We start from the raw sequence: 13,705 nt of genomic DNA on the forward strand, positions 1-13,705 counted from the left end.
CTAGCTTCCACGAGAATCTGTGCATGGAAACGGTCATCTGTTCACACTGCATGAGCCCAAAACACTGGCATCTCATTTTCTGATTGTGCAGAGTACTAGCAGAGCTAACAGCATTTTCTCCAAAATGGAACACTTAAGAGCATCTCCTATTTTCCCTCATGCCAAAAGATTTCATAAAAGAGAGATTTTCTTCTTCAAGAGCAAGACGCTCCATGGACAATGCAGCTGCAATCTCCTGCATGAGTGCTCAAGACTCTAGAGGAGACTGAACAGCCTAAAGGAAAACAACATGAAGATAGCTCTCCAAACAGCTTTGTTTTTTCTTTTTTCCTTTTCTTTTGAGCCATACAGCATCATAGGAAATAGAAGAGAAGAAGCTTTCTGACTTAGAACATGACTACCTGAAAAAAAAAAAAGGGATCATAATCCTGGAAGAAAAAAATGGGCACAATGGGTATTTCAGAGGCTTGTATCATTGATGACCTTTACTCGACCTCTGCCTTTTCACAGTAGAAGTGACAACTCCTCCTGCAAAACAGATTCACCACAGCCTTGCCAACCTTCCAGACTTCTTTTTTTTGGTCAATGGAGACTGGTTTTGCTATCCCATTAAAGAGAAAAGTGCAACTCAGAAGGGAGGCCTCTAGTGGCACCAAAAAATACTGGGTAAATAATACATTAAGTGTGATTACAGATCACAAGTCAGACTAGAATGGTTTCTAAAAGGTGGGTTTTTTTCTTGATTTTTGTTTAGATTTTTTGTGGGTTTTTTTGTTGTTGTTTATTTGGTTTTGTTTTTTTTAAAAAAAGCCTTACCTCTGGTTCAGATTTTACTTCTGATTTTGCTTGGCCCACTGGTGTGATTGCTTTAGCTTTCATATCAGGCCTGCCCTGTGAGTTTCCAACACCAGCTACAGACTTTGTGGCAGACATTGTGCTGGTAATGGGTTTGACCTGAGCAGCTGGGGTAGAGGTTCTCCTGTTGTTGCTCATTTCCATAGCATGTGATGGTGCTATCGGCAATTCACGCAAGTTACTATTTCTTGGAGCAGTTGACTGTAGCTGCTGATTCGGACGCTTCACAATATTTTGTGATGGTGTATTCTGAAAAGCAGAAAGGAAGAAAACTGCTGACTTCCACTACAAACCAGACTAAAGTGTTGCCTGTTTCACACTTTTGTGATTTAGTTAAGTTTGGGGAAAAAAGCTTTTTGAAGAGCTGTAGTATTTTCAATGCGTATTGAAGAAAAATTATAGAAATTAGAACATTTTAACAACAGTGGTTGTGTTTTTTTTTAATTAAAAGCAAAACTGAATCTCACTTTGTTTAACATCTTTCTCAGAAACTGGCTTCACTGGGTGATTTACTTTCTTAATCAAAGCAATTATTCTGAACTACAGCCACGTTGTCTTGAGCACCGCTACAGACTGTTGTGTTACCACAATCTACCAAGCGACAGAATATGCTGCAAAGAAGCAAACTCACAAGACATGAGTGGCACTATCTGAACCAGAAAGCTTATTAGCAGTGGTACAGAGAGGCCTTCAAATTGAAAGACAATGTCAGAGAACTGGGCTCCCACATGATCAGAGGCTACCAGCAGTTTTAAAATCTTATTAAGCAAACCTATCCTCCAAAACCCCTTTATTGCCAGTTTTTGGGCAACTGCATCACCTCTTATTGGACCCAGATCGAGAAAAACACTGAAGATTGGAGGAGAAAAGAAAAAGGGAAAGGTACACATGCTATTTTTAGATGTAGGTTATAAAATGATCAAGGCAGAAAAGGAGCAAGAAATTGTGAAAGAAGAGGACAGAGCAGGAAGGGAATAAATGGGACTGAAAAACCACACTGGTGAGTTTTGAAACCTGGGCTTACATGCCTGCTACCCAGTGTAACACAAATGGGTACACCTGCTAACTGGTTAACGCTTGCTAACCCCAGAGTCACATAAGGCAACATTAATGTATGTGGTACTTACATGCCTTGGCTTCATTGGACCCTGTCGTGGCTGACACTGCATCCTGTTGTTATTTGGCTGCTGCTGCGTAGCCTGCATATGAGGCCTGAACTGTGGCTGGTTCATGGGCATCAAGGGCTGTGGCGGCCCTTGGAGATGATGATGGTGTTGCTGCTGTTGCTGTTGGTGATGGTGTTGCTGCTGCTGCTGGTGATGGTGCTGCTGAGGCTGAGGTTGCGGCTGAGGCTGTAATGGAGGATGCAAGGGACCCTTCATGTGAAGAAAAATATTATTTGTTTTTAGTTTCAAGGTAATAAACTCCTGAAAAGTAGCTCCAGCCTCCCAAGTCCTCAAAACACCTGTATGCAGCTATGGACCAGGCTGAACTGAAAATATACAGAGTGAAAAACCAGACTAACAGAAGCTGTGCAAGGTCGTTCTACACTTAAACCTGCGTAATTCAACAGTTAAAGTGAAAAAAGGTGAATGCAAGGGTTCCTGCCCTCTGCCCCCTCTTCTAATGACTTTTAAACTGGTTTTTTTGTTTGTTTGTTGGGGTTTTTTTATATCCCCCCCCCCCCCCACATCACCAGCCTCCAGGATTTCCCCCACGTTCAAAGCACAGACACCATGAAAAGATCCCGCAGAAAGCCCACAGAACATGCAGGGCCCTCCACACCACCCTGCACGTTCCCAAAACATTTACCCACTTGAAGCAGCAATTCGTCTTCCTGCCGGTTTGCGGGAAGCCCCCGGCTCCCCGCCGTGCTCCGCAGCTGAGCGGCAGAGGGCGCTCCCGCCCTGCCGCTGACCCCACCGGGGCACCGGGGCACCGGGCCCGGGGCACGTCTCCCTACCTCTGCGGAACTAAAGCAAGTTAAGGAGCCAGGGCCGGGCTGCAAGCTCGCTATCGGAAATACGTTAGCGCTGGCAACTGGGGCGAAAATGAATCACCTCTTCAGGCGCAGCAATAAAAAGTGTTACAGGTCCATCTGCCTCATACCTGTAATCTCAAAACTACTGCTATCAGCCTACCAGGCGTCACGCGTTCCTCGTAGGTGCTGCAGACCCGTACCTGCATGCTGGGCTGCGTGTGTGCGGCGAGGAAGGGCTGTCCCGGAGCCTGCAGGAACTGCTGCCTCGGAGGGATGAATGGCCGCGGGTTTGCCGAACCCGGCTGGTTGAAGTGGAGAATCCCCACAGGACCTTGAGGCTGCATGTTCGGCCGTACTGGCCGCTCTCGGGGAAATACTGGTTGTTGTCCCTGCTGATTAAATGCTGGCCCGGGCTGGCTGAAGGGCATCGGATTTTGGGTAGGGACAGGATGCGCGCTATTAAGAAGCGGGGGAGGTGGCGGTGGTGGGGGGCTTCGCTGCTCAAACAAGTGATGACTTGGAAACCTTGGATCTGTGGGAATCAGGTAAGTGATTAAATGACAAGCTCCCAAGGACACAAACACATTCCCGAAATGTAAAACTCATTCTGATTTGGAAAAGTAACCTGAAATTTGTAAAAAGGAAAATTGTATGGGATGTTTTAATTTTAAGAGCTACCCTCAAGGTTATGTTTTTCTTGCTTCTGCCACTTGGGTATAAAAGAAACTGATGCTTGAAAGACCAGCACAAATGGTACTTTGCTGGAATTAGCAATACCTTTTAGAAATTCTACTTTAATTAAATCAATTAAGGATTCCAGGGATTATAGTTTAAACCACACAAGAACTCATACAATGTTGATACCATTTGCTGACCAGATATTTATCAAACTTTTTAGATATTTTGTGTAAAATGTCTAACATACACGTTATATATATGCATACTATGTATATGCAGTATATACATGTATCGATATATATACACATACACATGCACTTATCATCTATTTTGTTTGCTATGCTGTATCATTTTAGCTAACCTTAACAGATTTTTTACAGTACACACATAGTCCAGGCAGTTTAAAAAGTTACTAGTGAAAACCAAAGCGTATGGAGAGTACTAGTTATCTAAAACGTAACAAGTTACAAACAACTTTATTGCAACAATCACTTAGATATTAATTTTATTTTGTATCTGCATAAATATCCAGATTGATGGTAGTTACAGATGGAGACATACATTTACATCAAAAAAATAAAAAGATACCAGACCACTGGAATTTTTGGGACAAACAGGATCTTGCGGCCTTCACGTTCTTCTGAGTGCTTCATGTTATACAGTACACACTGACACTGAATAGCCATTTTACAAAAAGTTGATTTTGTATGTTAATGGAAATAAAAATGCTTACCTGCTGCTAAGAAGAAAGGATCTCTTTCCTGAGGAGGTGGAGGTGGGAGCGGTGGTGGCGGTGGTGGTGGCCCTCTCCACTGGTCCTGAATTGGCAGCCTTGGGGCTTGGGAGAAGTTGGTAGGAACTGGTCCAGGCGTATGCTGCTGAAAGTCTGGAGGGCCCTATTTAATAAGGCAGAACTAAGGTTAAGGCTAACACCCAGGAATTTATCTGTTGTCTGCTATAACTTTTTTTCTCTTACAAATACAATTGCTTTATGATTTATCTCCTATCGTCCGTACAAATTCGCAGCTCTTACTGAGTCATTCTTTCACAATGGAAGAGATATTAAAGCCCAGCACAGTACCTTGAAATGAATTCACAATGTTTTAATAATCACTAGCACCACAGGAATGCCACTTCTTCTCAAGCTTATTGAAATCCATGCAATTATTGACCTTCTTTCCCATTAATCCAAAAAATCTGAATGTCTACTTTAGAAGACATTCCTGACATTTATCTTCTTAAACCATGCCATTCTTCACCATCAATTTAGTACAATGTAAGCTGGAGAAGTGAAACAGCTTTACTTAAAAAAAAAGGGGGGGAGGACAATTTATGGCATCCAGAAAATTAAAGAAGTCATTTTTCAAAAAAAAGTAACAGGAGAGTAATACTTCTGTCTATTCACAACCTCGCTTCTGAAGCATTATAAGAAAAAGTGCAAAATTATCTTTCCTCCAGTAAGGTGGTTTTGATTTTATTTTTTCAAATGTAAAGTGAGCCTTTACATACTGCAGAAAGCAGGATGTTAATCCAAAAGCAGAACTTTGCAGAAGACACGCTTAATTGAGTAATTAACGCTATCATTTTTTTCCTTTATATCAAAAGTTGACAAAATATATTGGCAACCTCTGATAAACGGAAGCAGCTTTGCTTCACTTAAATCATTATATTCACAAGCATCTCTTTATTACATGAGAATAAATCAAATAAGTAATGAAAATCTATGAACATCCTTTTTTTTTTTTTCCCTCTTTATACAGATTCTGAAATCAGTGGTGGTATCTGTTCCGTCTACATCTGATGCTCACCTTAAAACTTAAAACCCGCCATTGCTCAAGATATGCTTTTCAAAACACATTTCAGACCAAGCACTCCCTGCTAGACTGAAATATGGTCATCAGCAGAAGACCAAACAACCAAGCTGCAGTAGCTTATCATTTATCTATTGAGCTACCCTCACCAACAGTACGCACAGTTTCACTCTACCCTATTTGTACTGCAAAAATACTAGCATTTTAGGAAAAGAATTTCCCACACAGCAAAAATAGGTATTTGCCCTGGAAACTGAAGTCTACTCATTAATGAAGTAGCAGGAGACAAAGCTGCTTCATACCCTTCTACCAGCACAACACAGCTGGGATTGGCAAGGCCCAAACAAGTAGATGAGAGGCACTGAAGATCACAGCCATTATTAAATCTGTGGCCTTCTTGAAAACACCTACACAGGCATATGTTTATATGACCTCTTATGTGGAAGCAAGACTGTGACTACTTATTTTATGTCATTATACAGCCACCAACTGGAAATACTTTATCAATCCTAGAGATTAAAGGTTCTATATCCCATTGCCAGTGCTCCTTCCTAGTCAGCCAGTCTCCTGTGAGTATTTCATTTAGTGGAAAGACATTATGTTACACTCAAGCATGACAGTGCTCATAACATACACACTGTTTGTAGGAGGAGCTGCTACACTTCTCAAAGTGAACTGTTACCAACACAAAATATTCTTGCCACCTCGGAAGAGACTAACACCTTTGAATTTCACAGACTGTCTGCAAACAGCAGCAGTTGGAAGAAGAGGGATTTATTTGGGATGGAGAAAGTGACATTTATTTGTCTCATCAAAATCCATTCAGGTTTAGCTGAACAAGGCTGTTCAACTGCATTGCCCTTCCCTCGTGTTGAGCCGGACAGCGCTGGCTGCCTGCCAAAACAGCAACTGAACACAAACCTTGAGGATGCTGACCCTTCGCTCCCAAAACACACCTCGACCATCACCGCACGTAGGAGCTGCCAGAGGTATTTTCAAACTCAGGTTAAATGCATTCCCTGATCTTGGAAGCCTTGGTGATAAAAGCCTATTTCTCAAAGCACTGCTCTTACAGCCATCCTAGGGAATACACAGTGCTTCCACAAGCTGCACAGCCTCAAGGGAGGCACCCAGCAAACCAACTGATACTTAGCCATTTAGTTATTAGTTTATCACTGGATAATGCATAAGGTCACCGCAACAGAGGCAGGGGAGAAAGCAGTTCATTAGGGCAGCTTCACACAAGACGGCTTTTATCTTGCATCTTATTTACAGCATGTAGTCACATGAGCATATCGCAGCCGGGGAGAGAAAGCGGTCTCAAAAGACAACCTGCTTTTTCCTATTTTCAGAGAGCTTGACTTGGAAGGTCTGAAAATTCTCCCTGTATTTTTCTCTAGACACGATATATGCCTACTTATATCTTAGTTATAACAGCCAGCGAAAAACAAATTACATGGAAACTTACTGCAACCTGGGCTAATAGAGTGTAAGTATCACATATTTGCCACCCAAGCTGAAGAACTGGCAGCAGTAACGTTCTGGCTGGGCTTGTTTCCAAGCACCAAATGGCACTGCAGTGACCACAGTCTCCTCTGCTTTGTCCAAACTCCATGTATTCTGTCCTGGTCAAGGTAATAGATCCTTATCAGTCTCTCTCCTCACTCCCAAACTTCAGTTTTAGTGTTTGGCTACAAAATACAGGCTTAGGCTACAAAATAAGCAGGCATCTCTGCGCCTATGACCAAATTTGTAACCCAGTCTCAAGCATCTTCCCCAATATTAATTCTTTGTTGAATTAGCCTGTTCTGGTCCTGTTTGCTCTTCAGATATATTCTCTCATCCCTATCATGTCTTCCACTCTGCCTGCTGGTTCCTAATCCCAGGATGGATTCAGCTTCCCAGCTCCCCGAGTCCAAGCTGGTGGTCTTGTCTTCTGGCAGCCAGTCAGGAGCTCCTATTTACCCAACCTTTCTTGCCTGTACACTTAGTCCAGGCAATTTTCTCTCTTTTTCCTGCCAGGGAAGGAGAAGTAAAGGAGAGCACAGGTTGAAAAAGAACCTTTGCTTGTATTTTAAATAAACACTTCTTCATACCAGCTTTCCCTCTCCTGCCAACCTGTACCCTTGTTATTATGCCCAGATCTACCTAATCCCAAAGCAGCCCTGCACTGCAAACGCATGGAAAGTCCTGCTGAATTTCACACAGCTCTCATGTACTGAAACATCCTCAGTGCAGCCAAACTCAAATTTTCTTCCTTGAAAAACTGAACAATAAAAAAAATTCTAACTCACTCACCTGGGCATAATAATTTTTTTCTACTGTTTCAATCTCGGAATGAAAATATTTGGAAAATTTCAACCAAAATGATTAAAAATGAGGCAGGCAACCAGCACAACATCTTGGTTCAAACTAGAGAAGTCTAGTAGTACTACACAAACTGAGAAGAGCTTTGTATTTCCCATCATAAGGAAACTAAACCCTGATGAAATAAGCTTTAGCTAAGTTTTAGAACTGAGTAATACAAGGTTATTTTAGATCTAAGAAAGGTCACACTTTAAAAAGAGAGGTTACAATTTAGTTACAAAAAAATTACAGAAACCAATAACCAGCAAGATATTTTACTGTTGAAAACATAAGCAATACTGATTTCGAGCTCCCTTCAGTACCTGTTGTGGTTTAACCCCAGGCAGCAACCAAGCACCGCACAGCTGCTCACTCACATCCCTCACAGTGGGATGGGGGAGAGAATCAGCAGGGTAAAAGTGAGAAAACTTGTGGGCTGAGATAAAGACAGTTTAATAAGTAAAGCAAAAGCCACATGCACAAGGAAAGCAAACCAAGGAATTCATTCCCCACTTCCCATGGGCAGGCAGGTGTTCAGCCATCTCCAGGACAGCAGGGCTCCATCACGCATAACAGTGTATTTGGGAAGACAAACACCATCACTCCAAACGTCCCCCCCTTCCTTCTTCCCCCAGCTTTATATACTGAGCATGGCATCATATGGTCTCGGATATCCCTTGGGTCAGTAGGGTCAGCCGTCCCAGCTGTGTCCCCTCCCAACTCCTTGTGCCCCCCCCAGCTGAGCAGGCTGGTGGGATGAGAAGCAGAGAAGGCCTTGGCTCTGTGTAAGCACTGCTCAGCAGTAATGAAAACATCTCTGCATTATCAACACTGTTTTCAGTACAAATCCAAAGCATAGACCCATACTAGCTACTATGAAGAAAATTAACTCTATCCCAGCCAAAACCAGCACAGTACCAAAGGTGTATTTAAGAAGCTTAATTTAAGAAGTAAATATTTATGGTCTTCTAAATACTTTCACTGATTTTAAGACAAACTGTTACCCAAAAGCTGGTACCCAAAACTCCCAACAAATGCCCACCAAAATACATTGAGAAAATATTTTTTTGCTCAAGTTTTATTAGTGGTATATTTCATACAAGTATATCCCACAACACAAGTTTGGGTCAAAATAACTACAAAATCAGAGCAGAAGGAAATATGTGAAGTGTAGAACTCTTCCTATTGGCCTAGCATTTTTCCATCCCTTACAGTTAAGAATTCTGGGTCTTTTTACACTTATTAAGTAAGATTCCAGCTAAACTTTGAGGCTGAGAAGTTTTTAAAGATAACAAATATTTTCCAATCCTAAAGTCAACCCTCCTTCTCTATTTTGCACTTAAAGTAACATGAAGGTCCTTCTTATAATCCTGCAATGAAGGTGAGCTGTCCCTCACTGTCAGGATTCATTAGTGCTGAAACAATGACCCTTCCCTACCAGAGCACTTATTCTGCACACAGTGGAACAGAGGGTTGAGTTTTTTGCAACCTGAAAGTTTAAAAAATGGCAAAACTACAGAAGTACAGCTGATATAAATCATACCGTAGTAAAGCCGCATGCTATACAGACAACTGAGTATCGCTAAGAAATACCTACTTATTTCATCACTGAACAGCTTTTAAACTTTACGTATATGACATTTTGAAGAACTACTAAAATATGACTGATCACATTTCTTGGCTGATAACCAAAGGCCAATCATGCAAAATTAATTGCGAAGATATTTGTTATTTGCTGAAAAATGAATTCCCAATATTTGCTTCTAAAAAAACAGAAATTAGTTTGATTCTCTTCCCTCTAACATCCATGAAATGACTGACCTCTACTTTTTTCCTAAACCAGCTTTGCTTCTACTATCCCTAAAGAGTGAAATAAAATTCTGCCCTAAATTACAGTAACATGGGTAGGGGGAAGCTCGTATTTTCAGGTTTTACATTGCTGAGATTTTTCTTCTGAAAAAGCTTTCAGGACAATTCCAACAGTAATTTGATTGTGTGATGGATTATGTTCACATACTACATGTGAAACAAACTCTAAGGTTCAACTAGAGCTAGAGCTACTACTTCCAGACAGAAACTTTTCTTTTTTAAAGAAAATTTGTAAATTATGGTGGATATTTTTCCAAGTTATGAGGTGCTTGTCTATTATTCTGAAATACCATTACTTTTTTCCCCCCATTGATTAGGAATACACTAATACTACAACTTCAACTTTTACTTATGCCAAATTCCAATTGTCATAAAAATAGTACAAAGTAATTTAACAGTTCTTCACTACTTAAAGTTTTTGAGGGTGTTGGGTTTTTTGTTTGGTTTTTTTTTCTTTTTTTTTTTTTTTCTTAAAAGTAGTTAAACTATAATTCTAGGAGTGGATTATTTTACCATTAGTGTTAAACTCTACATTCAGCAAGTATTTGCTGCTAATAATCCCCAAGTGCCCTCTGGTATTTCGTAGAAATGACCACGCAGAGCTATTTAACTTCAAAAATTAATGAAGAGCAGGTGCAAAAGCCAGTTTTCATAATGGTCTATTTTTGATAAAATAAGCATACTGTAACATAGATGCATAATAAATCTTTATATGCACAGTAGTTACTCCCATTTTTCATGGGTTTGCTATCCGGACAGTTTCAAATTACAACCAACTATTCAGTACACACATCAACTAAGACTCCCTTCAGAAAATAAATTTAACTATTACTTCACCACTATTAACGCTTGTAGCAAACTTCCCTACTTAACATGTCTCAGAGTCTCCAAAATACCTATTTTCAAGTTAACAGGTTGCAACCTAACAAAGAGAGAATTGCAAATTCATACGATCAGCCAAGGCTGCATATTTCTACATTTCAGTCCAACATTGGGGCCAACTCTGACACTGGGGGAAAGGACAAAATATTTCTGTGCCTTTCCAGTGAGATCCCACAAGGCTGGTTCACATTCATACAGAAATGGTTACAAGACTGAGATACCAAATGTCCATATGAGAAAGACCCAGCAGAGCACATACAGTAAATTTTTGGAGGAATCTTCTCCCTTTCTCATTGTTATTGGATTATATAGTATTATTATTGATTTAGTATCATTACTATTGATTTAGTATCATTGTCAGATTGATTACTTGGAAGTACACCAAACAGCAAGGAAAGACTCCTAAAATGGATTTTTTTAGCTAGATTTAAAGCTAGTTGCACAAAAAGCACAGAATCAGGAAACGGCACAAGACTCAAAGCAGACGTACCCACCATGCCACAGTCTGGCCTTGAAGTCCTTAAGCAACCAAGGCGTACACCTTCACAAAACTGCAACCACTTCAGCACTATGGTTCCTTCTAAACCACTACCTGCAGCCCTGGCGTTAGCGAGTATTTCAAAGACCTGAGAGAGAAACTGTCATTTTAGAAAGCTGGGAGGCTCTTGAACAGCCTCTCACAGCAAGGCTTTGTGGACTGCAAGGGGACACAGCTCTGGCCATTCTTTCTTTTCTTCTGTTAAAACCAAGACATGTCAATGCCTAAATACTGAAAGCAAGGTACTGAACATCAAGATTTTCCTTAAACTATCAAAGAAAGCGATTTTTGGTCTCTACTTTTTCCTGGGTTTAAGGACTGTGTTGAACTCTATAATTTAATTTATCCTCATCTAATTTTACTTTGAATATTCTTACGTACTGCCTTCTTTTGAATACAAGAACTGAGGTCTAGAAGGAAATTTCATTGGAAACAGAGTTCTGTGTGGATTTCCAAAGAGACCACAATCACAGACATTTTAGAAATACTTCAAAGGAGAAGATAACAGCACACTGAAGTGCTACTGACAGGTATTTTACTGTCTTAAATCTTTAATTTTGTGAAGTTTACTCTGACAAAGAAAAAAAAAAGTACCCATTCTTCCTCCCACACACACTACAATTTACAGCACCTCAGACTGACATTTTTATACAAATTGGCATGCCTGCAGATTGTACAATTTCCCCTTTTACTAACTTCCACTATTCAATACAGCCAAGGCATAACTTACACATTACCAATCACTTCTGGAAAAAAAAAAATGCAATGCAAACTTGTGTCTACAATTCATTAGAGTTGTGAATAGCTCATTGAACATGACTTTCACACACTCAGGCAATCCCACCTTCTGAAAGAACATGAGATAAGGTTACTTTAATCCTTTCAAAGAACTGCACTATTTTGCCTTCCTTTTATCCCTTTAAATATCCTTCCTAGTTAAGAAATTAACATTCTCTCTCATACAATTCTTACACAAATTGTACTTTTACTTTTCTGCATCTCTTGTTAATTACATGATGTTATCTCCAATAATCTATTCATGAAGCACAGATAACTTTGGTTACCAATAAAGGGGAAAACTTAGCATAAATTGCTTAGCACAAAGTTAATCTTATAAAGCAAGGAATAAAGAGGATCTAACAGCTATTATATGACTTATCAGCTTCTCTAAAAGGGTCACTCTACTTTTTTTTCATGAGACTAATTAAATACCTTAACAATGTCATTGAAACTTCATGAATCTTTCAATAAAATACACCCTGCCTCTACAACATGTTTTCATTTATTAATCTCACTTAAAATGCAAAGAGCTAGGAGAACCCCATTGACAGTTAAGCAGGGCCACTCAGTTAATTCTTCTTATACGGTTTAAATGCAAAGAATAATGACCACTATAACCTATGACAATTAAAACTATTGCCATCTGTCACAAGATGTTAATCCTCTTATTTCAGCAGCTACTAGACTTTTTGAAAAGCTTTCCTAAAATGCCTACCTTCCGGTGCAAGGAACTGACTTTTCATCCTCTTGTGTAGGAAGCCTTGCTTCATATATCTTGGACATGGTTCAAAAATTTTCAAGTAGAAATGTATATATCCCACAAACCATGGCTCCTCACATTCAAGTTTCACAGTACTCATCTACTGTGCACAGCATACAGAAAGGGAATGATTCACTGAAATTTTACAATAAAACTTATTTTGGTATTTCCTTAAATACAGTCTAGATGACTCAGTAGTGTCCCTGTGATGTCTATGACAATCATGTAATTCCATCAAGGTGAACTAAAACCTAGCAAGCACCATGATTTTCCCAATGGATTTAATATTATAAGACGACCTTACCTAAAAATTCATGCCTTAAATACATTTCAATCAAGGACAAAAATTAAAGTTCAGAATGATTGTAAAACTCAAGACAATGATTGTATGCTAACCATACATGATTCTTTTCAAAGCTTCTGAAATATATTATCTGAGGGGAAAATGCAAGGAGATAGCAAGTGCTGGTTCAAGTATGTGGACTGCACAGATCTAGAATTACAGGCAGATTGAGTCAGAGAGGATGGGCTGATATTCTCCTCAACTGAGCCAAGAGTAATTTGTAATATTAAAAATGTACCACATAACTTGGACAAGCTTCTCTTTGATACTACACAACTCGAAGAGATTAGAAAGTGTGTTGGAAGGTTTAGGCACAAGTCCAGGTCATCTGTAAGAGAAATCACCAATGTCCAGTTTCACTGTTTAAGGTCCCAAAATAGAATTCAGCCATCATGGAAAACCAGTACAAGAAGCAAGGAGAGAAAGGCAGGGAATCCCTTGTTATTTAAGCCAACTTATGATCAAATAGCTAAAATAAGGACAGAGGCAATACAGAAAAAGGATACTTGCAGCATACTAAGACAATCCCAAAGTTCAGGAGACTAAAGCTAAAAATTAGATTTGTTGTATATTAAAAGTATCCCTTTTCAGCAAGTTTCAGGGCATCCCCCCGATACATCAAAAGCAGGGACATATTCATATTGCAAATGGAGACAAAAATACTCCCGACTTCAGTGTGTTTCTGTAAGAGAAGCAACAAAGCATAACAGCCCACAAGCAACCAGTTGTACACAGAAGGACTGCTTCACAGATAGGTTTCTTGAACCTCCATCTGCTCTACCATCAAGGTACGTATGTTAGAAAAGGAAAATCTGCAGGACAAGTGGCCCTGCTCAAGAACAATTCTCAGAAAACACTCCTA

At 39.9% G+C, this 13,705-nt stretch overlaps 1 protein-coding gene across 6 annotated transcripts in view; it reads right to left on the reverse strand.

Annotated features, from left to right (window-relative positions):
* Positions 1-13,705, reverse strand: part of RBM33 (RNA binding motif protein 33) — a 105,480-nt gene that overhangs the window by 39,521 nt on the left and 52,254 nt on the right. For all 6 annotated transcript variants that reach the window (XM_049798766.1, XM_049798767.1, XM_049798764.1 and 3 more), the window contains exons 11-14: positions 4,248-4,410; positions 3,037-3,368; positions 1,983-2,231; positions 817-1,104 (exon numbers count right to left, since the gene is read on the reverse strand). In XM_049798766.1, coding sequence (XP_049654723.1) covers positions 817-1,104; positions 1,983-2,231; positions 3,037-3,368; positions 4,248-4,410 — 1,032 coding nt within the window. The remainder of the gene's footprint in view (positions 1-816; positions 1,105-1,982; positions 2,232-3,036; positions 3,369-4,247; positions 4,411-13,705) is intronic.

The sequence above is a fragment of the Accipiter gentilis genome, chromosome 4 (genome assembly GCF_929443795.1).
Source record: "Accipiter gentilis chromosome 4, bAccGen1.1, whole genome shotgun sequence".
Classification (NCBI taxonomy): Eukaryota; Metazoa; Chordata; class Aves; order Accipitriformes; family Accipitridae; genus Astur; species Astur gentilis.